Consider the following 27,625-nt stretch of genomic DNA (forward strand, 5'->3'; position numbering starts at 1 on the left):
AACATATTTAAAGCCAAATGCTACAGAGCAAGAATAGCAGTTGCTGCAGGGACATTTTGAAGATGCGGTGAAGCCAGATCACTCATCACTTCAGAAAGCCCTATAAAGGCCACATCCAAAAATTGAGGCATCAAATCAAAGCTCCAGATAAAACTCCAGGACAAGGAGCTCTCAAAGAGCCGGGGAGAAACGATGGCTCTCTGCTCAATGTCAAGATGCTATGTTGGGTCATGAAGCTTTATGATACAAGGAAAAATGGAGTAGATTACAAAAAATAAAGCAATCAAACTTGGAAATTGTTAAGACTTCCTGTTCAATTTTTCCAGTAAAAAGCATTTTTCAAAACCAAAGAAAATTTACTGTAAACAGCCCTGAAATAAAATGCAGTCAAGTGAGGCAGGTGTTATGGGTTGAATTGTGTCTCCCCAAAAAAATACCTTAAAGTCCTAACCCACAGTACCACAGAATGTGGCCTTACTTGGAGACCAGGTTATTGCAGATGTAATTAATTAAGGTGAGGTCACAGTGGCAGGCCCCCAATCCAATACCACTGATATCCTTATAAGACAGCCATGTAAAGGCAGAGACATACAGAAAGAATGTGATGTGATGGTGAAGGCAGAGACTGGAGTTACGCAGCTGCGAGCTGCCAGTATGAGACCAGAATGTGCCTCTTCAAAACATGAAGGATTGTTGAAGACAAGAAGAAACAGATACTCAAGAGATATCTTTCCTCCATTTGCCTAAAAGCAGGACAAAGATTTATGAAGACAAAAGGTATTCTGCCCTCCTGACTACCAGGGAGAACAAAGGTTAAAGACTGAAGATAGTTTAAGACCCTTATCATCCTGACAACGGTATTAGAAGAATTTATATTAGCAAGCTGTACTAACTAACATTTATCTGCAAGTTATTTGCCTTTCTTCACTGCCCCACCTGCAAGTTGCTGCCCACAGAGATTCAAAGGTCCTTTTCTGTTGTCTTGTTACCAAAAATTTACTGTTCTTTGTTGAAGATGCTATATAAGCTGAAATTCAAAGCCACCTCTGAAAACTACTCATTCTCTTGGTGTCTCCATGTATACTCAAAATACACATGTTAATAAACTTCTGTCTGGTTTTCTCTTGTCAATCTGTCTTTTGTAACAAAGGTGCTTTCCAACTAAGAACCTATGGGGATTACTGTTACTCCCCTATACCAGTAAACCACTAGAAACCAGGAAGAGGCTAAGAAGGACTCCCCTACAGCTTTCAGAGGGAGGACGGCCCTGCCCACACCTTGATTTTAGACTTCTGGCCTCCAGAACTGTGAGATAATATATTCATGTCATTCGAAACCAGCAGCTTGTGGTACTTTATTACAGCAGCCCTAGGAAACTAATACAGCAGGTAAAGGCCAGAGAAAAATACTGGTAACCAAGCGGTTCCTACAGGGCAAATCCTAGGGGCCTCGCCTAAGAGCCTCCTCACCTAGAAGTCCCACTGGCTGGCAATGATCACTGTGCCTATGGAAGATGATGCACAAACAGAAGCCTCCCACCACCACCGCAGGCATGCTCTGCAGCCCACAGGGCAGTAAGGAGTAGGCGGTGCTGAACGTCCACAGCAGGCAAGACTGGCAGACGCTGGGATGCCTGAGATACGCCAGGCTGACAACATGGCTTTGTTCATAATGTGTCCAAAGTTCTGAAGAAAAAGTTTATATTTGTTCTTGGGCTCACTCAAAGAAAAAATATTCATGCTTTTCAACTTTTCTTTTTTAAATTTCTTAAAAATATTTAGGGGGTACAAGTGCAGATTTCTTACATGCAGATGGTGCATAGTGGTGAAGTCTTGGCTTTTATTAGTGTACCCGTCACCCGACTAGTGAGCCCTGTGCTCAATAGGTAATTTTCAGCCCTTAGCCCCTCCCACCCTCCCACCTTTTGAAGTGTTCAATCTCTATTATTCTGTTCTCTATATCAATGTGTACCCATTGTTTAGCTCCCACTTATAAGTGGTATTTGACTTTCTGCTTCTGAGTTATTTCACTCAGGATAATGGCCTCCAGTTCCATTCATGTTCCTGTAAAAGACATGATTTTATTTTATTTTTTTTGTGGCTGAGTGGCTGAGTAGTATTCTATAGTATAGTATAGTATAGTATTCTACATTCATTTTCTTAATTCAATCCCCTGTTGATAAACCTTAGGTTTATTCCATATTTTTGCTACTGTCAATAGTTCAGCTTTTCTTTTTTAAATACAGTGATTTCATCATCGGGGCAGTGTCAGAGCAAGAGGACTGGAATGTGAGAACAGAGGAGGGTGTGGGATGGAGTAGAAAGATGAATGTGATTCAGAAATCAGGGAAGACAGGGACAAACAAGCCATTGATGTTGTATTTTCCATGACACATGAGTTATAATAAGAAGCCTTGACCCCTTGGAGCGTGTGTCACTCACAGCTAGCCTGCCTTCCATTGGCTCCTGTGCCTTACCTCCTAGGTTTCTTCCCGCCTCTCCAGGATGCACTCACCTTTGTCTGACCTCTATAAAGTACGCAATTCTAAAGTGGAAAGTGGCTCTCTCTTTTCTTTCCCTCTAATCCTGCTGTGGGTTATTTCTTCCACTCCCTCTTCTGTATACAGACAAATCCCACATTATAGCTCTAGCCCAGACTTCAGTTCTGAGCACTGGTCTTGTATATTCAATGTCTCCTCCATGTATTTGTTTTGATTATCTCCTATATCAACTCATTGTTTCCTCCCAAGCTATTTCTTCCCCCTTCTGACACTTACATAGTACTTACTTGTATTTTACATATACCTGATCATTTAATCCTCAAAACCACCCTATGAGGTAGGTACAATTAATACCGTGATTTTATAGAGGAGAAAAAGGAGGGTCCAGAGCGGTTAAGACACTCGCCAAGGTCACATAGGTATTTTGTGGCACAGCCAGGATTTGAACCTAGGCAATCTGGCTCCAGTTTCTGTGCTCATCGCCAATTTGCTCAGTTTCCTCAACCTTCCCCATCCCTGTAAAAGGAGCAACCATCAGCCACCAGAAACCTGGGAGTCCCCTTTGATTCCTTCACCTGCATTTCCCTCTGAATTCCATCTATCAGCAAGGCCTGCTGAGATTATTTTAAGAAGATAATCGCATGGGCACTCCTCCCCAGGTTCTTTGCTCCTGCTCTTGTCCAACTCACAATCATCGCTCTCCTGTACTTGAACATCTGAGTCATGTCCCTCTCTACTTCCTACTTCCCATCTCCAGCCATTTCCCACATAGCAGCCAAGGGATCTGTTAAAGATCTAAGTCAGGCCAGGTGGGGTGACTCACACCTGTAATCTCTGTGCTTTGGGATGGATCACCTGAGGTCAGGAGTTCGAGACCAGCCTGGCCAATATGATGAAACTCTGCCTCTACTAAAAATACAAAATTTAACCAGGCGTGGTGGCAGGTGCCTGTAATCCCAGCTGCTCAGGAGGCTGGGGCAGGAGAATCACTTGAACCCAGGAGGCAGAGGTTGTAGTGAGCTGAGATCGTGCTACTGCACTCTGGTCTGGGCAACAGAGCGAGACTCCATCTCAAAAAAAAAAAAAAATCTAAGTCAGATCTTGTCACTCCCCTATTTCACACTGAATAGAGTCCAAACTCCTTACACTGGTCCATAGGGCCCTGCATGGTTTGGCCCAACCACCTTCATGACTCTTATCTGGAGCCACTCTCTCCAGATGAGAGGTAGAGTTCCCACACTTCAGTTCTTTGAAAGTCAAGCTGGTATACAATGAACTCTTTCCCACCTTAATGCCTTGGTTTGTGTTGTTCTCTCTATCTGGAATGATTTTTACCTTCAGTCCTCTCCTTAAAGACCATCTTCTCTAACAGACCTTCTTTGGCTCTTGATCTGAGTAGGTCTTCTACTGTTATTCTGCATCTCAGCCACCTCTCCATTGTTAGGGCACTCAGCATTGAGTAATACCTCTCGCTGTTTATATCTGTCTCTCCACCCCCTCTAAAATAAAATTCCAGAAGGCAGAGACATTTGTTTCACTCATTCCTATTTATCCAGCTGGGAGCCCAGTGCTCAGTCCCCAGATAGGGGCTTAATACATAACTGTGAATTAGTTTGCTAAGTAAGAATATGAAAGCAAGACAATGACATCTCACAGTGTGGACTTTCTCCAAGCTCTACACTAGATGTTTGGCTGCCCGATGAGTTGCTTCCTTCAAGTATCAATAGTCTAGAAATCAAAGTTCCTATTGTATTCTGGGAGATTTGGGAGATACTTCAGAGGCTGAGTGTTTTCTAGTACACTGGAGACATGAAATGCATGACTGTGTCTGGTGATTCTGTTATATCTTCCTTCCTGTCTCTCCAAGTGCTCAGGGTTTCTCTGACAAAGGTAGCAAACCCAACTATCTGGATTGAGCTTGAAACACTGGGCCTCCCCAGAGACTTTATTAACACGAACATCTTTCTCAGAATAATTTTCATGTATTTGTTTAAAGCAGATTATAAATAATTTGTATTAATCTTCTTTTGAGTCATCTAGCACCAGTATGTGTAGATTATCTCTTTGTTCTACAATCAAAGTAAAGTGCTTAACCTAGTTAAGAGTTCTTGACCAAATTCTCTTGGCCAAGGGTCACAAAGAGTTGAAGACTAACATGGCTATTCTGGCCACATACTCAGCCCTGTGCATGTGTAACTTCTGTGGGAGACGTCCCTGTCTAAGGGTCCTGCAATCTAACAGGAATATATAGAGAATTTCTATCTTCCTGGATATATGGAGAAATATAGGGAATTTGGATCACTGAAGTGCAGAATCCACATCTTCTTAAATGGCCCTTGGCTAGAGAACGGTGGCTGTCTGTCTTAGCATTCCAGGCTGATATAACAAAATACCATAAACTGGGTGTCTTATAAATAATAAAAATTTATTTCTCACAATTCTGGAGGCTAAAATTCCAAGATCAAGGTGCCAGCAGATTCGGTGTCTAGTGAAGGTCCACTTTATGGTTCACATACGGCACCTTCTGGCTGTGTTCTCACATGGCAGAAGACGTGACCAAGCTCCCTCAGACCTCTTTTAAAAGGGCAATAATCCCCACCTAACCTAATCACCCCCCAGAGATCCCATCTCCCAATCATCCTGAAGGTCGGGATTTCAACCTATGAATAAGGGGCAGGTTGGTGGGGGAGGAGGAACGACACAGACATTTAGACCACAGCACTGGCTTTGCAGGATTTGGGGACACTTACTCTATCCACCTCACTCCTATGAGGATGAGAAACCTGTGAGGGACTGGGATCAGGGATGTCTCCTGTTTGTAATATTCTGGGCAGAATACTTCTTACATAAATGGCCAAGGTAAATGATGTCTACCGGACATGATGGTAAATGCATTATTTTATGGGTTATTTATGAATTTTTTTAAAAAGCGATAATCCCAACAAGAAGTTGCAGCAAATTTAAGAATGCTTCCTAATGTAAAGTAAACCTAGAGAATGGAAACTCCTTGAACAGTCCATGTGAAGACTTCTTGGGACTCTCTGTGGCCCTTGGAGGATACTAAAGTATCATAAAAGAGAATTGTAATACCTCCCCCAATCCCCTTGTAATCTTGTATCCCTGTTATTGCTTCGTGGGACTCTTCCTGTTGCATTCAAATGTGTCTTGCCCATCTGCCTCAGGGCTTACACTTGTCATTCCGTCTGCCTGGCTGCTCTTTCCCGAGATATTCTCTCAGCTCACCGTCTCATGCCACGTTGACTTCTCCTCCTATATCTGAGCAGAAAATCACACCCCCCATCATATTTATTATCCACCTTTACTTTTCCCCAGAGCACTTAAAACTGTCTTTTTATACTGTACATTTATTTCTTCATTTATTGTCTGTCTTCCCTAATAAAATGTAGGTGCCATCCTTTTTATTTCTCTTTCTCTGCTGTGTTGCCAGAGCCAATATCTGGCATATAAAAGATAGTAAATATTAGTTGAGTGAATAAATGAATTAAAAATGCTTTCTTGTTCTGCATCCTGTTTCTTTCAATAATTCTCAAATGCCACTGTCAGACTTTTCAGAGCTCCATGCCATATGGTAAAAATTCTACAAATGCGATCTTCACCTTTCTTAAACCCTGTTCACATGGGGCTGTCACTACTCCTATTTAAACATGCCTCCAGAACCTACGTGAGGTACTGAATCAAACACAAAGAGTTACAAATGAAAGAAGTAAAGATCTGATAATGAAGGGATAGACTTGAGAATTTTCTCCTCTTTTGATTTATTCTCCTATAATTCATTCATGTGAGACCTGTGTATTCATTTTATTGCTCAGTACTCTATATACTTCTTTTTTTTCTAACTGCTTTACATCCACCAAAAAAATAGACTTCCAAGAGAACAAATCATACCTTCTCCACTTTACATTCCTTCCTCTCTGATCTAGAGCTTTTTATTTTCCTCTTTACCTCTGATTTACCAGGCTTTTCCAATGGTTAAACATTAGCTTTGCATACTATAGTTTTATCATGATTAAATATAAAAGAGGGACCCTCCCTCCTTCACAGTTGGGCTAACATCAGAGAATGGCAAAGAACAGCTTTTTAGTGTTCATTCCACTCATTCCTAGGAAGCCTCTCTGTTCTCACTCAGATGAGAAACTTTCCAGGCTTTGTCCCAAAACAAAGCTTAAATGTTTTGATTTGAAATCCAGGTCTAACCTGTTTTAAATCAACTTTCTGCAAAAGACCATTTGTGTACCTGTCTGAATGCCAATATTTACCTAAAGCAGCTTCAGGGAACATGGTTTAAAACACACAGCAGACTTGAACAGCACCTAACCAGGAAAGATGCCTGTTCTGCTTGGGATGTGAAAAGTCTCTTTCAGTGAAAATAGTCACAAAGCTTGATCTTCCATTCCTGGATGTGGTAGATGGGAGGGAGACCAGAGGAGGAGTTCAGCATATTCACATGCATGAACACAGGTTTCTCCTCACACGTTTTAAATTTGCATAGCAAAGAAGAGCAATCACATCAGGAAAGAAAGGTCTAATGGGATGTCTGTGTCAAAGCAAGAAGTATGAAACTGGACAGGACACTCACAAACTCTTTGAACCCAGGAAAAACAGCATCCAAATGCCCAGGGCTGGTGTCTTCCATGGGACAGAATTTGAAAGGCGTTATCTTCCCAAATTTCTCTCTCATGTTAGCACATTGCACCTTTCCTAAGAGCCTCTACCACTACTGCCATTCCTCTGGGTTAACAGTGGAAATGAGATGACTGTGTCCTCATATGTCAAACTGCACCAATCTTGTTCCCACCAGAGAGGAAGGGTTCGGGAGGGAAGGGGGCTGTGCCTTCTCTCACCATGAACACTTGATCATAGATTAGCTTTTCCTGTCTGCAAGGGTCCATCCTGGCAGCCTTTCCCAACATTTCTACCACCGTGGATCCCTTTTTCAGTATCTTCTATATGGATCCCATGTTTTGAATGATTCTGCCTTGCTAATCTATATTTATTACCAAACATTAATTCATTTTCCTATTTTTCCCATATATGAAAAATATATCTAACAATCAGAGCTTCTGATCAACATAAATAGCCAGGGCCATTGGTATTAATATAACTTTATTTATTTTTAATATAATGTTAGTCAAAAATAAAAGAATATATATTGGAAACTGTGTGCCTTAATGTGAGTTATAGATGTGTAGTATAATTAGGAATGTATCTGGTCTTTGCACTGGTTCTTGGCATAGAGCTTCAAAAACCCTTGGAATTTCCTGAATGATAGGAGTGACTTTGTGATGCAATTGGGGTGACTCATGGCAGACCCTTAGATAGCCTTAGAATGATGGCTGGTCTCCAGAAAGATTAGCCCTGTGATCACAGGGTTGCAACTCTGGTCAGCCAGACCTCTGAGGAGGAAAGAGGGGCTGGAGATTGAGTTCAATCATGTAACAAATAATTTAATCAATCATTTGTGCCTACATAATGGAACTCCAATTACAATTCTGGACACTGAGGCTCAGAGGAGCTTCCTGGTTATTGAACACACTGACACAAAGGAGGGTGAGGTGCCCTGATGCCAGAGGGAGAGGGCATGGAGGCTCTGGGTCCAGGACCCTTCCAGAGCTTGCCCATGTGTATCCCTCATAATAAACTTGCATTAATAAGGATAGCACTTTCAGTGAGTTCTGTGAATCATTCTGGGGAATTCTTTAATTTCAGAGGGTCATGAAAACTCCTAAATTTATAGCCAGTTGGCCAGAAGTGCAGGTGATTCCTGACACTTGAACTGACATCTGAAGTGAGGGCAGTTTTGCGGAGGACTGAACCCTTAATCCTGTGGAATCTGACGCTAATGCTGGGTAGTTAGTGTCAGAACTGTATTCCAGTATGCCCACTAGGAGTGGAAAGGGAGTATTTTATGTCTTTAGAAATATATATGTGTTTAAAATATTATAAAATATTGAAAACAAGAGTGGTCAGAAGGAATCTGATTGAGGACGTGACATCTCTTTTAGATGGCTGAAAGAACCATTCCAATGGGGAGAGGGGGCTATTGATGTGTAATAAAATCAGGCCCAGGAAATAGGCAGAAGCCCCTCTACAAAAACAGTTGCAGCGATATTATTTGGCAAGAAATACATTTTAGAATAAAATTAATATATTGAAATCATGCTGATTAAAACTAACATTTATTGAGTGCTCACTCCATGCCAGGCACTGCTAATACATTTTACATGAACTGGCTTAATGCTTACAAACCGTAGATGAGATAAGCACTATTACCCTACCTGTCTTATAGATGAGGAAACTGAAGTAGACAAAGACTAAGCAATTTGCGCAAGAGCCTACCTTTTAAATGATTAGGGAGTTCTGAAAGGGAGAATTACAATTTTGGTTAGACTGTCTTCATTCTGCTCCCAGCAGAGCCTGTCGCACTAGGTACTTGCTGCTTTAATTGTTTAACTGTTTTGGATGAACTTCAAAACAAAGTTAGTAGGCATTGTATTTAGGTAATATATTTTTATAAAACTTCTCTTATCCCTTGGTTGCAGAGTAGCTCTATATTCCCTTTCCTCATTTTGTAAATTAGAGTTTAGAGTGGTGAAAGGAGAATGTATCCCAAGTTAGGATGTTAATAACAGTTCATGGTGATTACAATGATTGTGAGTTAATTTAAAAAAATTCTAGCACCACTGGGTGTGGTGGCTCACACCTGTAATTCCAACACTTCCGAAGGCCAATGTGGGTGGATCAGCTGAGCTCAGGAGTTCAAGACCAGCCTGGGCAACACAGTGAATTCCCATCTCTACAAAAAAAATTTAAAAATTAGCTGGGCATGGTGGGGGCATGCCTGTGGTCCCAGCTACTCAGGAGACTGAGGCAGTAGGATCGCTTGAGCCCAGGAGGTTGAGGCTGCAGCAAGCCGTGATTGCACCACTGCACTCCAGCCTGAATGACAGTGAAGCTCTGTCAAAAAAAATAAAGAAAGAAAGAAAAATTCTAGTACCATAATAAAAATTCTAATTTGAGAGTTCAAACTAATAGGAATTACATTTATTATTATTCTGTAAATGTAAGTTAGGAATTGATCAAGGAGGAAAGAGCTCAGAGTATTTACATAAGAAAGCCAGCATTGTATAACAGAAGGTACGCAGAAAAAATACTGCTGTGGTAGCTTAATAAAAAGTCACATTGTAAGACATTCTAATTTGTGGGCTTCCTGAGTGCTTGCTATGGACCTACAGGCAACATATGACAAGGGACTCTAAGTCCAAGGAGTATAAACCAATAAGATATCAGGCCCTTTCATCAAGGGTGAAGTGGTAGAACATATGTCTGAACAGAGATATTCAAAATTTGCAAACAAAGGAAATACTAATGCAACACAGATTGTTGATTCATCTGAAACAATGGTAGGGTTGCAACACTCCTAGATAGAATATAAAAGACTTAAGAAACCAGCCATTCTTTCATCTTCAATGGTAATGCATTGAAATTGCAACTAATGGCTTCTCCCTTGATCATACCACTGTAATAAACTAATCATACACATAATCACGTATACAGTTTTGTAGAAATGCAATGACTTGATTGCTTATTTATGTTTGAGTGTGTATGTGGTTTTGTGTGGCAGAGAGGAAAAAAGAACACATAAAACTTTGTGATAAGAATGTTTACAATTGGAAATCTGAGGGTTTTTACCATCTTAACCATTTCTAAGTGTATAGTTCAGTAGTGGTTAGAATATTCACATTGTTTTGAAACATCTTCAGAACTTTTTCATCTTTCAGAACTGAAACTCTACACATTAAACAACTCCTCTTTTTCCCTTTCCTTATTCATTCCTAACGACCAGTCTCCTTCTGTTCCTATGAATTTGACTGCTTTGGATACCTCTTATCAATGAAATCATACAGTATTTTGTCTCTTTGGGACTGGCTTTTTCACTTAACATACTGGGCTCAAGGCTCACCCATATAGTAGCATGTGACAGGGTTTTCTTCCTGTCACACAACATGTGTTTTTAAAAGACTGAATAATATTCCATTGTGTGTGTGTACCGCATTTTGTTTATTCATTCTTCTGTCAATGGAAACTGGGCTGCTTCTACCTCTTGGCTATTGTAAAAAGTACTGCAGTGAACATGGGTGTATAGATACCTTTCTTTAAGATCCTGCTTTCATTTCCTTTGGATATATACCCAGAAATGGGATTGCTGGAGCAGTGGTAGTTCTAGTTTTAATTTTTTGGAGAATTGCTATCTTGTTTTCCATAGCAGTTCTGAGTTGTTCTTAATGTTTGCTCTCTGAGATCTCACTCATAAGTATTAGTTCTTTAATTGAGGGAGAGGAGGTAAACAGGAAAAAAAAAAAAAAAAGAAAGAAAAACCCAGAGACAGTAGGAGCCCTTCTTTGGCTAGGGCCTCTTTCTCCACGTGAGGGTTTGCCCTCCAGGCTCAGGTTAGCCTCCTGTTTTTGGCCCCTCCCCACCTCTTTCCTGCTATCTGATGCCAAATGCTACCATCCCTGATGTAGCCATACTCCTAGCCCCTGTGGTAGGCAGAACAACAGCCTCCTAAAATGTATACACCATAATCCTTGGGAATTGTCAATGTATTGTGTTTCATGATGAAAGAGACTTTGCAAACATAATTAAGGTTTCAGACCTTAAAACACAGGGATTAGCCCGTGTTATCCAGGTGGGCCCAATTTAATCACACGCGCCCTTAAAAGCAGAGAAATGTCTTCAGCTGGAGGGAGAAGAGAATGGCAGAAAAGAGATCCCCCAGAAAGAAAAGCCAAAGAGATTCCAAGCGTAAGAAAGATTTGATGCATCATTGCTGGTTCTGAGATGCAGGGGCCACATACAAGGACAGGCAGAGACCTCCAGGAGCCAAAGACAGCTTTTGCTGGCAGCCAGCAAGCACTAAGAACTCAATTCGACAACTACAAGGAACTAAATTCTACCAACAACCTAAAAGGGCTTGGAAGAGGATTCTTCCCAAAGTCTCCAGAAAGGAACACAGTCCCAACAATGCCTTCATTTTAGTGCTGTGTGACCCATTTCAGGCTTCTAACATATAGAACTGTGAGATAATAAATGGAGGTTGTTTTAAATTGCTAAATTTATGATAATTTGTCACAGCTGCAATAGGAAATGAATACACCCTTGATCACACGCACTTGGGTCTCTCCTAGCCCTTCAGAAATATGCCATGCCTTTGAAGGTGTCAGCAGGAGAGCCTGCCCAACTAATTCCATGTCAATTTACTCATGGGCGAGGGCCAGAGGGCGACTTTTTTTTTTTAACACCAGCATTTTGGAGAGATGCTTTTTTCATCTGATTCTATGATATGTTCATAAAAGCAGCAGGGATTTCAGATGAAAGATGAGAGATTAGCCTCCTAGCCAGTGAGAAGGGAGTAACTTGGGCCAAACAAAGCCTTCCAACAGCACACCTTCCATCCATACGCCAGGCCAAGGGATGGTCACATCTCTGCACAGGCTTTTCTTTAAACTTGCCCTCCCCCTTACTTATAAAATATAATGTATGCTCATGATTAAAAAAAAAAATCAAACAGTACAGAAGGTGATATATTGAAAAGTAAAATGCTTTCTCACAATTCCACCTTTCCACAAAGTTTTGATGTAATAGTCTTTCTGTAAATTTTTTATTTTCTTTGTTCTTTCTTTTAAACAGAATCCCTCTGTACATATTATTCTATAAGTTGATTTTTTAAATTATTACATCTTGGGACTTTTAAAATGTCAATTCACATACAGCTGATCCACTTTTTTCCCATTCATTTTAATGATCACATAAAAATTCCTGTAAGTTATAAATGAGTAATTTACTTATTCCTACCCTATCGATGGACATTTATGCTGTCTGCATGTTTGTTTTCATTAATACAAACAAATGTACTTGGGCCCCTATTTTTTCAACCTTATGCAAGTTTATCTATAAGATACATACCCACAAGTGGAATTACTGGGTTTAAAGGACATGTGCATTTAAGGACTGAGAGATATTGCCAAAATACTATCCAAAAGTGTACCAAATTTACTCTCCCATGAAGAGAGAATAAAAATATCACCTTGCCACATCCTCTACATTACTTTTTTTTTTTTAACCTTCACCAATCTCTTAAGTAGAAAAGTGTTTCTTATCATGATATTTATGTTTTCTTCAATTCTGAGATGCAGGATTTTTTTTTTTTTAATAGATAGGGTTTCACTCTGTCACCCAAGCTGGAGTACAGTGGCATGAACATGGCTCACTGCAGCCTCCACCTCTTGGGCTTAAGCGATCTTCCCACCTGAGCCTCCCGAGTAGCTAGGACCATGGGTACGCCCCATCATGTTCAGCTAATTTTTAAAGTTTTTTTTTTTTTTAAGAGACTGGGTCTTGCCATATTACCCATGCTGGTCTCGAACTTCTGGGCTCAAATGATCCTCCCACCTTGGCCTCCCAAAATGCTGGGATTATAGGTGTGAGCCACTGTGTCCAACCTTGTAGCACCTTCTGATGTTATTGGACATTTATAATTCTTTTTATGTCCTGTTTATGTCCCTTACAACTTTTTCTGTCAAGTTCATTTTTTAAACCAATTTATTCAAGTTATTTGTAGGTTAAGGAAATAAGTCTTTTGTCTAATGTGCTGCAAATATTTTTTCCCTGCCAGCTGTCTTCTGCCTCTACCAATGGGATTGTTGGCTGTCATAGTTATAAACTTGTACGTAGTTAAAATAGATCAATATTTTTCTTTTAGGCATTGGGTTTTGTATCACAGTTGTAAGCACCTTCCCCACTCTAAGATTATTCTTCAATCCATTCATATTTCTTTCTCTTTTTCTATTTTTTTGAGACGGAGTCTCACTCTGTCTCCCGGGCTGGAGTGCAGTGGCATGATCTCAGCTCACTGCAACCTCTGCCTCCCAGGTTCAGGTGATTCTCCTGCCTCAGCCTCCTGAGTAGCTGGGATTACAGGCATCTGCCATCGCACCAGGCTATTTTTGTATTTCTAGTAGAGACAGGGTTTCACCATGTTGGCCAGGCTGGTCTCAAACTCCTGGCTTTAGGTGATCCACCCACCTCGGCCTCCCAAAGTGCTAGGATTACAGGTGTGAGCCACCACACCCGGCCCATTCATATTTCATCTTCTTCATTTCTGTATTTTATCCACATGGAAGTTATTTTATTGTAAGGAGAAAAAGGAATACAGATTTACTTTTTCCCCAAACAGCTAGAAGTTTTCCTAACATTTATTGAATAATCCATCTCTTCTCTGGTATGTCATCTTTTTCATATAATAAATTCCCAAATTACATACTAAATTTATTATCTGATTTTGACCTTTCCGCTTTGGTGTCATCATAAATTATTTTAACTATGTAACTTTACAATGCATTTTAAAAAATATTTTATTATTTTTGACATCCTCTGGCTTTTCTAGCATGTTAATTTTGCCAGATAAACTTAAAAACTTTCCTAAAATTTTCCTTGCTATCTTGACCTTCTGTGTTTTGGTTTGACTCATATATGTTACTGTGTTGTGAAGGCTTAATTTTTACTTACCCAGATAGATGCCATGATATCCCACCTTTGCCTTGAGCTGAGATCACACTAATCTATTAAAAGAAAACAATTAGTAAATGGTATCAATATGTGATTCAGGACACAATAATCTCAGTCCAACCCTTAATCTTGAATCCAGAAAACAGATGTCAACATTCACAGAAAAACCTTCTCAGGAAGAGGATATATCTGACATTGGGTATCCCATTTGCTAAACAAACATTTACTGAGCATCTACCATATGCAAGGGACTGTGCTAGACCTGTGAGGACTTCAAGACAAGAGACAGAAAAAAATCTTTGTACTTAAGATGCTTACAAATATACTTCCTGAAAAGCCAATTTTTGACTTATTTAAAGTTCAGGAGAACTCTGCTGACTACTGACAGGCTACCACTACGGGGATCAATAACAACAAAAACACAGGATTTTGCTCCTCCTCACCAAATCAACACAAAGTTTAGCTGCCTTCAGTTGGATTCCTTGTGCTTGATTGTGAAACTTCATGTACATTTTACAAGGCTCCAAGCCTACAGTCTGTTATAAAGACACGTCTGCTCTTTGAGGAGGTGGTCCAGTCCTTGGTGGGGTGCAGAGGTGAAAGGGACAGTTCTTTGATTGGGAAGCCAGACACATTTTTCTTAAACAGATATTATTCAAACATGCTGGCATATCTCCAGGGTTGATTTAGAAATGCAAGTTGCTCCCACCCTTCCTGGGAACAAAATATTCTAAAAATTCCCTGACACCCCCAGAGCAAAGTTCAATGGGAAATTACACTATTAGTCTCTGGAAATATTTCACCTTGGTTTTTTCAGGCTCTCTGTAGCCTAGGGCAGTCAACTCTCCAGTTAGAGTCTAATACTGCATCTCTCTAAATACATGCTCTTTGACTTATGAGGGGTTACAGCCAGATAAACTATTTTGAAGTCTAAAAATCAGAAGTCAAACCATCTGTACAGTGAAAACAAGGCATTATTAGTTCTCATTTTGCCTCTTAAAGCTAAACACAATTTCTTTGGGCCTCAATTTCCTCATCTGTAAAAAGTGAAGAAGGGGGTGTTGCCAGCATTGAACGAGGTCAGCTTCACAGGGCTGGAGATTCTTCTTATCTGTGTGCACTGGTGCACGGTAGATATTAAAAAAAAAACTTATTGATTAAATGAATGATTTAATACAAGCCGCACAATCATCCAGTGAGTTAGGTATTACATCTTCGTTTTGCATATGAAGAAGCTGGAGCCCAGAGAGGTATGGTAATGTCCCACAGTCACACAGCTAGTGAGTGGACCCCTACTGCATCCAGGCAGCTAGACTCTAAAGGTATGAACCTAACCCCCATGTTTCTGCCTTAATCTGCTGCCTGGCCCACACCTGACCAAACCTGACACTTAATATGCGTTGATCCAGCAGAACTGGAAAATTATTAAGAATTATTACTAATCTATCATTTAACTTTTAAGATGTAAAGAATTACTCCACAGCGAAGGCCAAATGACTTAAACAGAATTTCAATATATCCTTTCCTGAAAGGGATTACATCATTTCCTTTTACTTCCTCCTCTACGGTTATTTCTAAACAGGTTTCTCTACACAACCACATAGTTCTGGGAACAAGATTCTGGTTTTCTTTACATTTAAAAATTCCCTTTCTGGTCAGTCTGAAGTTTTCCGTCTTCGTGAAAACCAAAGGTGGTATCTTCATGGAGTAACGTTTTAATTAGTTACATTTTAAAAAATGATGTTGATGAACATAGTAAATGTATCTTTCCCGGAGGGCAGGGTCTTGCTGTCAGTGCTGAACACAAATCCTTGGAAAGAATTCGGCCTGGGCTATGCAATTTCTTATCAGCAGCCAGAGGGGCCTCCAGCGACCCAGAACCTCCCAGCACCTGCATAATTTCCTATATATGGTCATCTGCAATCAAGTATCCAAATCTCCCTCCTGGTGACTCAGATACCAAGGGAATGATTCATATCTAGTCAATAGGATTCTGTTGCAAAGAAAACGGTTAGTCTTTTCAGGAAAAAGCAAACTTCTTGAACTTCCAACCCTCAATATGCAAATCCACTTTTTTCTACCTTCTAAAAAAAATAAGTAAAATAAAATAAACTGCCTATGTGAGGGGGAGAAGATGCTCACAGGATGGGTGCGATTCCAAGTCCACAGAGCAGACCTCTGAGCCAGCCCCGTCTGCCATGCCGGGGACCCGAGGAACCTTCCGACTCCCAGCTTTTTTCTGTCCCCTAGACCTTTAGGAGTGGGGAGGCCGAGATGGCTAAGTGGATCCCTTACGCTGCTAGCTGTAATAAACGAAGCTTTCAGGGAGCGAGGACAGCTGAGTATCAGCTTGGGCCCCACCAAGACCTGGGTGACCCTCCCATGGCACGGCACTTTCCCCCCCGTGGGCCCAGTCTCCTCGACTCTGAAATGCGGGACTGAGGTCCCTCCAGCTCCCCACCCACGCAGCTGGGTTGGGGCCGGGCGCGGGCGCCAGCCGCCAGCCCTGCCCAGGGTCGAGCTGCACTCGCGGGGGAACTGGGCGAGGCGCCGCGACCTCCCCAAGCCACCCGTCAGCAGGCGGCGGTGGGCGAGGCTCGCGGGGACGCGCCGGGAGGCTGAACTTACCCCAAAGCGCGGTGGGGGAAACTGGTGTGCGAGTAAACTGCGAACAAACTGCGAGCGAAGGTGTCAGCCCCGGGCGCAGGTGCTCCGCGCTGGCTCCGGGTCCGGATCGCGACCGCACCCCTTCCTCCTGCCCCTCCTCCGGCCTCTCGACTCCACCTGATTGCGGCCCCAGGCCCCGGGAAAGGGAAGCCGCGCCCTGCTGCCGCCGGGCTCTATCCCTGTACACAGGCGCCCCAGCTCTGCTCCCTCACCGGTCTCTAAGCTTCCCCACCCTTTTCTCCCTACGCCCTCATTTCGCTCTCGGTTTCCACTACACCTTTACTTTCTCAAATGTACTGCAATGCTTATTTTGTTCTAGGCAGTGTGGATTCGGAGATTAGACTGTCCCTATACCTAAGGAACTCACTGCGTGGCATAGGTGGCGGACACCTAACATTAATAACATTGATCTGGCATTTACTTTGTACCAGGCACTGTTCTAACTTCTTTAAGAATATGCGCGGATTTATTAGGTCGGTGCAAAAGTAATTGCGGTTTTTGCCATTAAAATGGCTCCAACAACAACTCTACGAGGTAGATACTATTATCCCCATTTTATAGAAGAGGAAATTGAGATACAGAGACGTTGGGTAACTTCAGCCAATTTACACAGAAGGTAAATGCCAGAGCTAGTGTTTGGAACCCAACTATTTCAGTAATTCCTCTACTAAACGTGTTGACCCTCTGGTATGAGGATTCCAACCAAAGGCTCAGGGAGACGGTAACCTGGAAGGGCATTCTAGGCATTTGGAAGAGCAAAACAAATCATCGAGGCTAAAAGGTTAAAGCCCTACTCGTATGAGGGAATTATGAGCAGTTGTGTGCTGAAGGATGTAGAAAAAGTTACCATGTATTGAGTATCAGGCATTGAAGTGCTTGAATACCTTACCTCTTTTATCTTCAAGGGAACTCTAGGAGGTGCTATTTTTATCACAATTTGCAGAAGAGAAAACTGAGGCTTAGAAAAGTGAAGTGATTTATCCGAGACCACATAAGTAAAAAGTATTGCTTGCACTCAGTCATCACTGGGCCCCTTATGTATTCACCCGAAGGATTTGAAAACTTACCTCCACAAACACCTGCACATGGATGTTTATAGTAGCTTTACTCCTAAGTATCAAAAGTCGGAAGCAACCAAGATGTAATTCGTAGGTGAATGGATAAATAAACTGTGATACATCTATACAATAGAATTTTATTCAGCACTGAAAAGAAATTAGCTATCAAGCTATAAAAACACATGGAAGAAACTTAAATGCATATTATTAAGAGAAAGAAGCCCATTTGAAAATGCTACACACTATGATTCCAACTATATGACATTCCAGAAAAGGCAACACTATGGAGACAGTAAAAAGAATCACTGGTTTCTAGGAGTTGAGAGGAGGTAGGGTGAACAGGTGAAGCACAGAGGATTTTTAGAGGATAAGCATGGCTGGAGCTGCTTGAGTGTGAGTTGAAGAGATTACAGTCTTGGTCCTTAAGGCTGAGTCCTGGGACCTAGAAACTCATTAGAAATGCAAATTCCCTGAAACCCTGCTCCATCAAGTGATTCTGATGCATCCTAAAGTTCGAGAACCACTGGTTTAAGAGGAGCTACAATGGAGAAGGCAGAGATGGTCATGCTTAAAAGGCCAGTGCCCTGGGAGCCCTCTCAGATTTACAAATCCGAAGTGATGGGCTTTCTGCAAGAGAGAAGATAGGATGGTGTTCTGCATTCTGTTCTGCATAGTAATTCCTGACTCCCACTCAGACTTCACCACAATAAACTGTTAAATCCCATGTTACCTCAAAAAATTCTGAGATTAGCATGAAATGGGGGAAAATATTTATTATTATTTGTGCCAGACACTGGGTAATGCACTTGACATACGTGATCTATGTCATGCTTACCAACTAGCTGTAAATTAGGTATGATTGCCTCTATTTTGCAGATACAGACACAGGCTCAGAGGGACTCAGTAAGTTCTACGAGTTGTATTCCAGGCAACTAGGAAGTCATAGGGCTAGATTTATAGCCAGAAGAAAATGAGTAACAGGTGATGTTTTACATGTAGGCCTTATTTTAATTGTTTAAACCATTCAGGATTTAACTTCTTTGATTTCCTGATGGTAACTTTAACAAAGGCACTTTTATCATTTTTTGAGTTTTTCTAGTTGTATCAACAGCCCAATCACCACCATTTATATTAGAAACATGCCATGGCATATTATAAAACTATTTTTTCCCCCAAAGGATGAGTTTTCTTGGAAGGAAATATTAGAGGATGCTGTTAAAATCCAGGTTTATGGTTATCCAGAAAAAGAATTCAGAAAAGGTTATTTAATAAAAGTTTCATTATTCTGAATACACAGAACTTTACAGGTTAGTAAAAAGCGAATTTTCCTATAGCACCCTGATCAAAAGAACGATTAACAGCCAAATACAAATTTTTAAAGCAAAGTTATTGAGATATATTTAGAACATATGGTAAAATGTGAAGGAAAGACCGACTACGTGATTGTGGCTGTTGAATACATAGCTGCTGTTACAGTGATGTGTTGGAGCTGGGTTATACCAGCATGTGAAAGCCAGTTCCTGAATTTTCAGTTATTTCACAGCCAGTATTAATGTAGACATTATTGCACGTTAAATAAATACAATTGAATAAATTACGTTAAAAGCAAAGGTAATAGGTACTCAAAATTAACCACTTCCTAATTATTTCACTACATTTTATTATTATTGATGCTTTCCAGGTTGTGTTTATTGCATCCATGTGGTGAAAATCGGGCATAAGCCGGGCGCAGTGGCTCACGCCTGTAATCCCAGCACTTTGGGAGGCCGAGGTGGGCAGATCACGAGGTCAGGAGATCAAGACATCCTGGCTAACACGGTGAAACCCTGTTTCCACTAAAAATACAAAAAATTAGCTGGACGTGGTGGCGGGCGCCTGTAGTCCCAGCTACTCAGGAGGCTGAGGCAGGAGAATGGCATGAACCTGGGAGGCGGAGCTTGCAGTGAGCCGAGATCGCGCCACTGCACTCCAGCCTGGGCGACAGAGCGAGACTCCGTCTTAAAAAAACAAAAAACAAAAACAAAAAAAAAAAGAAAGAAAGAAAAAAATAATAATAATTTAGCCGGGCATGGTGGCACATGTCTGCAATCCCAGCTACTCGGGAAGTCTGAGGCAGGAGAATCGCCTGAACCTGGGAGGCGGAGGTTGCAGTGAGCCCAGATGGTGCCATTGTACTCCAGCCCGGGCAACAAGAGCGAAACTCCGACTCAAAAAAAAAGAAAAGAAAAATAGTGCATAAAGTGGTACTACTGTGCATCTCTTCCCAACTCCACATTCAGTGAAATTATGCTAATGGGTTGTATTCAGCCATAGTGGGAGTATATACAACACAAAAACTAGGAAATACTGTAAATGGAGCCTCCCTTTACCCCAAAGGTCAGTTGTGAAGCATTTATCAGCATATCACTCTTTATAATAACAAGCAAATTTAAAATTGAGACAAGATTTGAGTTAAAGTATTGAATTTTGATTTACATTAGAGAAGTGGAAGCAAATGGCACTGAATTTAAGGACTGTGTAAGAGTTTGGACATAAAGACAGCGTACTTAAAGGGTCTGAATAAAGAGTCAAATAAAGGAGCTATTTATAAACGCATGGGCAGAGTTCGGTTAGGTATCCACAGGGATGATATAGTCTCCAAGGACTAGGGACAGGATGAAATCATGACTAGCCTTGCGTGGGCAAGGGAGGGAAGGGGTTTCATCAGAACCCGTGACACCTGTGGCCAGGGAGGGATGCAGCCACCCCAGAATCACAAGGCAGAAGGAAGCAGGGAGGAGGCTAAACACACATCATCTTCTCTCTCATCAGTGGTTCCACTTGGCCAACCTCAACCAGAAGCGAGAGGCAAGGGAGCCTTGAAGAAGCAGTTGATGAAAAGTCGGTTTCCCAGAGCACAGGGCAGGGCAGATTCAGTGTGCAGCAAACAGAATCAGCCGCAGAGGGACTCTTGGGAGTTGCTAGTATCCAGCACTGGTTCATTTTTAAAGCATTCCTTAGTGGGATGTTTAAGGGAGATATCTTGATACTAGTTTTTAACAATTTATGAAAATTATTCCAGAGACTGAAATTCTAATAACTTCTATAACTTGCTGAGTAGTCTTGGAACTGAGATATCTTGATACTAGTTTTTAACAATTTAAGAAAATTATCCCACAGACCGAAATTCTAATAACTTTTATAACTTGCTGAGTAATCTTGGAACTTGGCCTTAAACCAAAATGAGCCTAGGGATAAAATTCTGCTAGCTTTTTTACAGAGGGTTGCAGCATAGGTCTATTTTGTTGTATTAATCAAGTGATGTAATTTTTCATGACAAGCATTAAATTTAGGTGATAGGAGTTGGGACCATTTTAAAGCAACATCAAGTTGTGCTTGTGAAGGCCTTCAAAGATTTGAAATTCTGAAATTCATATGAAACTTTCAAAGGAAATTATCCAGGACAACTATGTCTCACGGGGTTGTTATGAAGACTGAATGAGGTACAGAGTATAAGGGAATCATTGTTCTTGATTGGAGCATTGCCAGATATGCCCAATATATCATTTGATATAGTCCCTATAACAGTCCTGGGGCATTAGCTACTCTCAGTGCACAGGGTTCTAGTTAAGAGTTCTCTGTGGCTCATTTGGGGACAGAATCTCTATTACATATTGTGGTATCATAATATTAGGTTGAGACATACAAAACTATTGATATTGGACTATTTTTAACCTATCAAATCATCAATTTCATGTAGTTGAATGTAATAACATATTCCAAATATAGTCTCCTTCCACCACTCCCAGTACATTTCTTCAAAAGCAGTCTATGAGGCATTTTAAATTCTAAATGGGAACTCATTTTCTGCCACTATTCCTCAAGATCCCTAAATTTTATGGCCATGACATTTCCAGTCTCAGAAGCATTTTTATAGACAATCTTAACAATTCTTAGATTAATTCCTGGTACAGCTTCTCTGCACTCTAGAGAAGTGAACTCCAGGGCAGAGAGTCTGCTCTAAGGCAACGGATAATAACAGGAAATTGTGAGGATTGGAAGTTTACATTAAGCTCCTGGCAGCATCTCAGCAACTTCCAGGATTGGTTGTGGCATCCCTTCCCCAGATTTTCTATAAACATGCTTTCTCAAGTCTTGCTGAGTTTGCAAACCTGCCAACAGAGCCCTGCTGGTCACTGTTATTGGCAGTTATTTGTTTTATCAGAAGGGAAAGGCACACAAATGCACAGGCTTGCAGAATGCAAAGACCAGCTGGGTAGAGCTCCATTTTGACTCTGATTTTTCCCTTCATGAGCCTATAAACTCTTGTTTGGAGCTTTGGTCTTTTCCAGGGTCAGTGATGGATGCTCAAATATTTGCATGTGCACAGAAGGACATAAGCCACCCTCATACTATATCATGTCTCTTTAGAAGTTTTGATAATAAATACAAAAATCATCTTATATGGCACATGGAAATTTTAATTATTCCTCTTTGTCTCAGAATTTCAACTGATTGCCAAAGAAGACCTATGATAATCTGGAAACATATAATTTATTCAGCATCTTACTCTGAACACAGTTAATGAGTGTCTCAGATTCACCCTCATTAGAAGGGTTTTCTCCAGAAGACCGCTTCAAATTTAGAATGAATTTTGGCATCTTAATGGCAATGTCTATATTCATAAGAGATATAATCTAAAAAGAACATAGGAAAACAAACAAAAAACCAACCAGACTGTCATTTATTAATACAAATTTATATAGTGGCATATACTATTGGAGAAATCAGAAATTCATAACACACAAATTCATATTGGAAATACAAAAATCATTTGAGAGTCAAGAAATCAGGTTGACAGCACCACAAATGTTTACTCAGTCTGAGCAGGTGTGTAGTATCCAAGAATAACAAATACCTATAGCAGACTGAGACTGAATATCATAAGACTGTGCAAACACATTCCAACACTATTTCCCACCCAACAATAGAATCTGCAGGAGTCCTCTAGGAGGGCTGGGGTAAAATAAAAGGGCAGCAAAGCAGAAAAAATGGTATAGACCATTCTTTCTTTTAACCTTCACAGCCAGCATATAAAAGCAAGTAGTAACCACTGAGAGTTGTTTGTTCCTTCTCACTTGAAGGCAAGATATAAAAGGTTAGTAAAACACACACAAGGCATTAGTGAGCAAATCAGAGAAATTGAAAGCAGAGCTTTGACTGAAATATAATCCACATTAGTCATCAAATTACTTGATTCCTATAATGAAGTATGAAACAAACCAAATGAATATTTCTACATCAAAGGGGTATATCTCATCTCCACATCTCTTAACACTATTTAACAAGTGTGCATCCACTAGAGAAGTACTGGCATTCAATAACGTACATTTAGTGGGGTGAAAGGCAGAAAGAAAGGGAGGCAGAAATACTGCAAGGGCTTTCCTTTCACACACAGTTTCCTATCTCACTCTTGCCCTTGTCATTTCAGACCTTGTACGTGGCGGTTGCTGGGAGCACTCTGGGGCTCAGTCTTTAGTCCTTCCCACTCTAGCTTCATTCTGCCACCTCTGTACTCTTCCCATGCAATGTCCTATTCAGCAGTAATGGAAGGGGTGTGCAAGAAGAATATGTGGGCAAATGGAAAGGTGCTGCTTTAACGTGTAAGCATTCTGGCACTTGGAGCAGTTACACAGTTACAAATAATGGGCCAAATGGAAATTCGCTCTACAAATTAGCATTCACTCTCTAGGTTGTTCTGGAGATTCTGTGCCTGGCTGATCAGCTCTCCAGCCATGAGATACCAATTCTGGGTGTCCATGAGGCTGATACAGGAGCTCTGCCCTGAATTGCCCAAGCTGGTCTTAAGTAGCACCTGACCAGTCAGGAGTTTCAGACTCTGGGCTCACCCCAACTCATTCTCTCCTGAAAACCTGACACTCATCTCAGAATGCTAAATTAGATTTTGCTCTAAATCTCCTGTTCTGGATGCCAATTCATAGTCTCATCTCCTGCTGATACATTTTTATGAATTTTCTGCTCATGCTTCCTTAGGACCACCGCCAGAGTCATGCCTTTGTAAAGCAGTGTTTCTTTCCTCCAAGAAAAGGTTATCTCATAATCCAAGTAGAGAAGATAATTGTTTTCCTCTCTCCTCCCTTGTGATATTGCCACCATACTCTCTCACTTCCCCTTCCTAAATTTACTCCCCATCATTCACCCATGACACCATTCATTCATTCAACAAACATTTCTGGAGTGCTTGTTACATGCAAGGCACTGTTGAAGAATGAAAGGCGCGGCTCACAAAGGTCCTACTTTCAAGGAGCTTGGAGTCTCACAGAGCTGCCTAGAACCTTTCACAGTTCATCCTTTCTAGCTTTTAGTAGCGAAATGTTACTAGTTTGGAATGTTCTCAAAGAGCTTGAGTCATTCTCATACAAATATTACACAATGTGAAGGCTCTGTTATTTGCTTGGTGAATATGGTGTGCCATGCATCAGAAGAGGACATGTCTTTTACTCTCGAATAATGAAATTGTGCCTCCAATTCAAAACAACATGGCATGCATGCTTATGTTTCCGCCAATAAGGCAGAAACAGAAGAGAAACAAAAGCAAGCTGTGTGTAGCCTACACAAAATAGTTAAGCTGATACTTGAACACTAAATTATTTTAGAGCCATGTGTTCATGGCCTTGTCATGTGCTGATATGGTAAAAATAATTGCCTGAGCTACCAGAAAAGAACCCCTCAAAGAGAAATCCCTGAAATACTGCACCAGGAATAGTGCCTCTGTCTGCTGTGTCACACACAGCAAGGAGAACCAGCATGTATCTGTTAAGTCTGATTTCACCCCAACCTGGGCTTTCTCCTAATTTGCCTTATTCAAATGAATCACTTACTTTCCCGAAGCACTAACAGAATAAAAAACCATACCTAGCAAAGCACATGGGATTGTCTGTTACAGGAACGGGCAAAGACCGGAGTAGGAGGAAACGGTGGTGGGTTTTCTTTAAAGCATTTATGGCAATGTTGAATTAAAAGGCCGTAGTACGTTGATCCTGTTTTGCAGCATCCTTGGTCAGGGAGGGATGTCTCAGTGCCACGTAAACTAGTTGGGAACAAAGACACCTCCCTGGGGTGAAGGGCATCACTAATGTGCTCTGATACGCCTGCCAGGCCCCTCCTTAACTCGGGTTTCAGTCTCCCCCTTTGTAGGAGGGAGTTCTCTGTGGCTGAGGAGGCGGAGGCTCCCGTGGTTTTCAGAGGATTTTACTTAAGCACACTGAAATCCCCAGGTAAAAAGGGCTCTGGAAAAGCAAAGTACAATTAGAGGCCAAGGAGCATACGCTGTCAAGTGAAAATCATGAGCAAATATATGTGTTGTGTCGATTAGCAGAATTTTTAATGGAATCTGGGTGTCAGCAGTTCATACTCTGCTGTCTGGGGACTCAGGAAAAGCCCTGTAGGAGAAAGCTGGGGCTGGGGGAGGGAACCAAAGGCCCGTACCTACTTCTTCTCTCTGAGATCTGCCATGGTACACTACCCAGTCCTCTCATCTCCATCTGCTAACCTAATTGTTCAACTCCTGTCCTGATACTAAAGTACTTGTTTTCTAAGACCAGCCTTACAGAAGGAGCTGTGTACAGTTGTTGACACTATTAAAGGGATCTACGGAAATAACTGTAATACTCCGGGGGTCTCAGTGGTTCTTTGCTGAATGAGGTAGCTCAGTTGTGAGTTGATGCATGTGATGTGTGCCGTCTGCCACTCAAAGCTATAGTTTTCCCTTTTTTATCTGCGAGATTATAAAAATACCAGTATTTCCCCCCATTTTATAAAAATGATTTTAGAAAAAAATACACATAGGTCTCCTCCATTAAACTTCTGTTCCATCTTGTAAATTGTTGTGAACTCTGACTTCTAGATTCAGTCTTTTGACTTTAGCACCTTTGAACGTGTAAGCCGCCTCGGGCTCACTCAGGATGTTGACGTTCCGCACAGTGCAGTACTGTCTATTCACGTTCTTCTCCACCCGGTCCGGGTGCCTCTTAGGCACTTCTACCTTGGTATTCAGAGGATATTCTTCCAAAATGTCCTCTGCGGGCTTCTTCTTCCTCTGTTTCTGGCATTTCCTGTTGATAAAACAAGCCACCAAAAACACCAGAAGTAGAAGCATGATTGCAGCCAGGGCGCTGCCAATGGATGCCCCAGTCTGTGACAGGGACGCAGCTACCGCCAGCTCTTGCATCTCCAGATTCAGGGACTTCATATTGGTGCCATTCTTGACTTGGTCTCCTTCATTGTCATAGATGAGGGAATCATCAAGGATCAGCTGGCCATTGGGTTCTACCAGGTCCCTTCGGTTGCGTCTGAGTGGAGCTGTGAGAGAGCGCTGGACCCGGGGCCCTGAGATGGTGTCAGGGCCAATGATGTAGATGACCTGGAGATACCACTGGTGTCCTGCTTCCACCTGCAGGGGGACAAACCGAACATGTTGTTGTTGCCCACAGACCACCTCTGAAGAAAGGAAATGGAAGGATAATTGCCACTATATGCCTTGATAGATAACTGATTTCCAGAAAAGCATTAGCAATGGTTGGTGTCTACTAATACACAGAGAACTGAACCAGATATGGGTTCTATTTTATTTCCAAATTAAGATGATCTTGAGTCAGCTATTCGGATTCTTTTTTGTTTCCCTATGTGTACATGGAATAGCCTAAGAAATTATGTTTCATGGTCTCTTTAGCTAAGTGAATGCTTATATTTGTCTGTCTTTATTGATAGCAGTGAAATAATAGCATTAAAAACCACATTTATTTACAGTGACCTTCAATTATGTGTTATGCCAATTTACTATTTATTGGTGAACTTCAGCGAAAATGGAGTCATTCAACAAAATATTCACTAAACATATACTCTGTGCATAATACACAGATACGTGACAAACATTTTCTAAACACTTTCTCGATCAGCTATATCATCAAGTATTTTTATCTCCCCCTCATCTTCCTCCATTAAAATGCTTCATGGTTTCGAAATAACTTCTGAAGCATGATAATAGTTCTGAAGGGTCATAGATTAATATTTAGAGACAAAAAAAGTGAAATTTGATCTTGAAAGTTCATGTTCATTGCTAAGACTTAAGGTATTTGTGTTTATCAAACAGTAATTCTTGCTATTCTAAATTGCTGTATTGTATTATGATTTTTTAAATGTTTTTCATATGTCTGTGAAAATCAGCTGGGCTAGCATAGAACCAAAAAGGGATGCAATATAAAAGAACTTAGGAAAAACTGGAGTGTCATATGCAGCCATGATGTGCACAATGACAAGTGACTATATGCAAAGTCAATAATTGTATCATTGTTTTGGTCTACTGGGGATACATGTGAAAACTTTGGGTGGGTGATAAGCTTAACAATAAGAAAAGATCTGCCACCAAGAATGGCAGAATGTTGAAGAATCCAGAGATGTTGCAGTCCTCCTCCTTTTTTTTTTTCAAGCTTTAAAGTAGACTTGGTCGTAAGCTTCTGTTCTTCTCACCAAACTCACCTTATAGAGTGCATCTACTTTTAGAGTAAATCCATCCACACCTGGCATGTTACTGACCACATGGAAATCAGGCAACTCAGAGGCAAAGTGAGCCTCAAAAGGCACATCATGGAAGTACTTATCAGTTACCTCTGGCTGATTGCGGTCCTAGGATTTCAGAAAAAAGAAATGCAAGATTTAGAAAGATGGTTCCACTATATTGGTAGGTGGCAGTGACTGGGAGGAGAAAAGTACTCATCACTCCTGGCTTTAGGTTGAGTTGAGAGAGTATGTGCTG

At 41.2% G+C, this 27,625-nt stretch overlaps 2 protein-coding genes across 6 annotated transcripts in view; both read right to left on the reverse strand.

Annotated features, from left to right (window-relative positions):
- The window catches only part of ANXA3 (annexin A3), a 58,960-nt gene extending 41,997 nt beyond the window's left edge, over positions 1-16,963 (reverse strand). Inside the window, exons 1-2 of one of the 2 annotated variants that reach the window (XM_001146085.8) lie at positions 16,715-16,963; positions 14,087-14,139 (exon numbers count right to left, since the gene is read on the reverse strand). In XM_001146085.8, the coding sequence (XP_001146085.2) occupies positions 14,087-14,101 (15 nt within the window). In that variant the 5' untranslated portion in view covers positions 14,102-14,139; positions 16,715-16,963. The remainder of the gene's footprint in view (positions 1-14,086; positions 14,140-16,714) is intronic. The other variant, XM_054683776.2, reaches the window with a different exon arrangement.
- A 5,550-nt stretch (positions 16,964-22,513) lies between these two features.
- FRAS1 (Fraser extracellular matrix complex subunit 1) overlaps positions 22,514-27,625 on the reverse strand; it is a 480,560-nt gene continuing 475,448 nt past the window's right edge. For all 4 annotated transcript variants that reach the window (XM_517202.8, XM_063808847.1, XM_024356095.3 and 1 more), the window contains 2 exons: positions 27,349-27,495; positions 22,514-26,263 (listed from right to left, as the gene is read on the reverse strand). In XM_517202.8, coding sequence (XP_517202.4) covers positions 25,670-26,263; positions 27,349-27,495 — 741 coding nt within the window. In that variant the 3' untranslated portion in view covers positions 22,514-25,669. The remainder of the gene's footprint in view (positions 26,264-27,348; positions 27,496-27,625) is intronic.

The sequence above is a fragment of the Pan troglodytes genome, chromosome 3 (assembly GCF_028858775.2).
Source record: "Pan troglodytes isolate AG18354 chromosome 3, NHGRI_mPanTro3-v2.0_pri, whole genome shotgun sequence".
NCBI lineage: Eukaryota > Metazoa > Chordata > Mammalia > Primates > Hominidae > Pan > Pan troglodytes.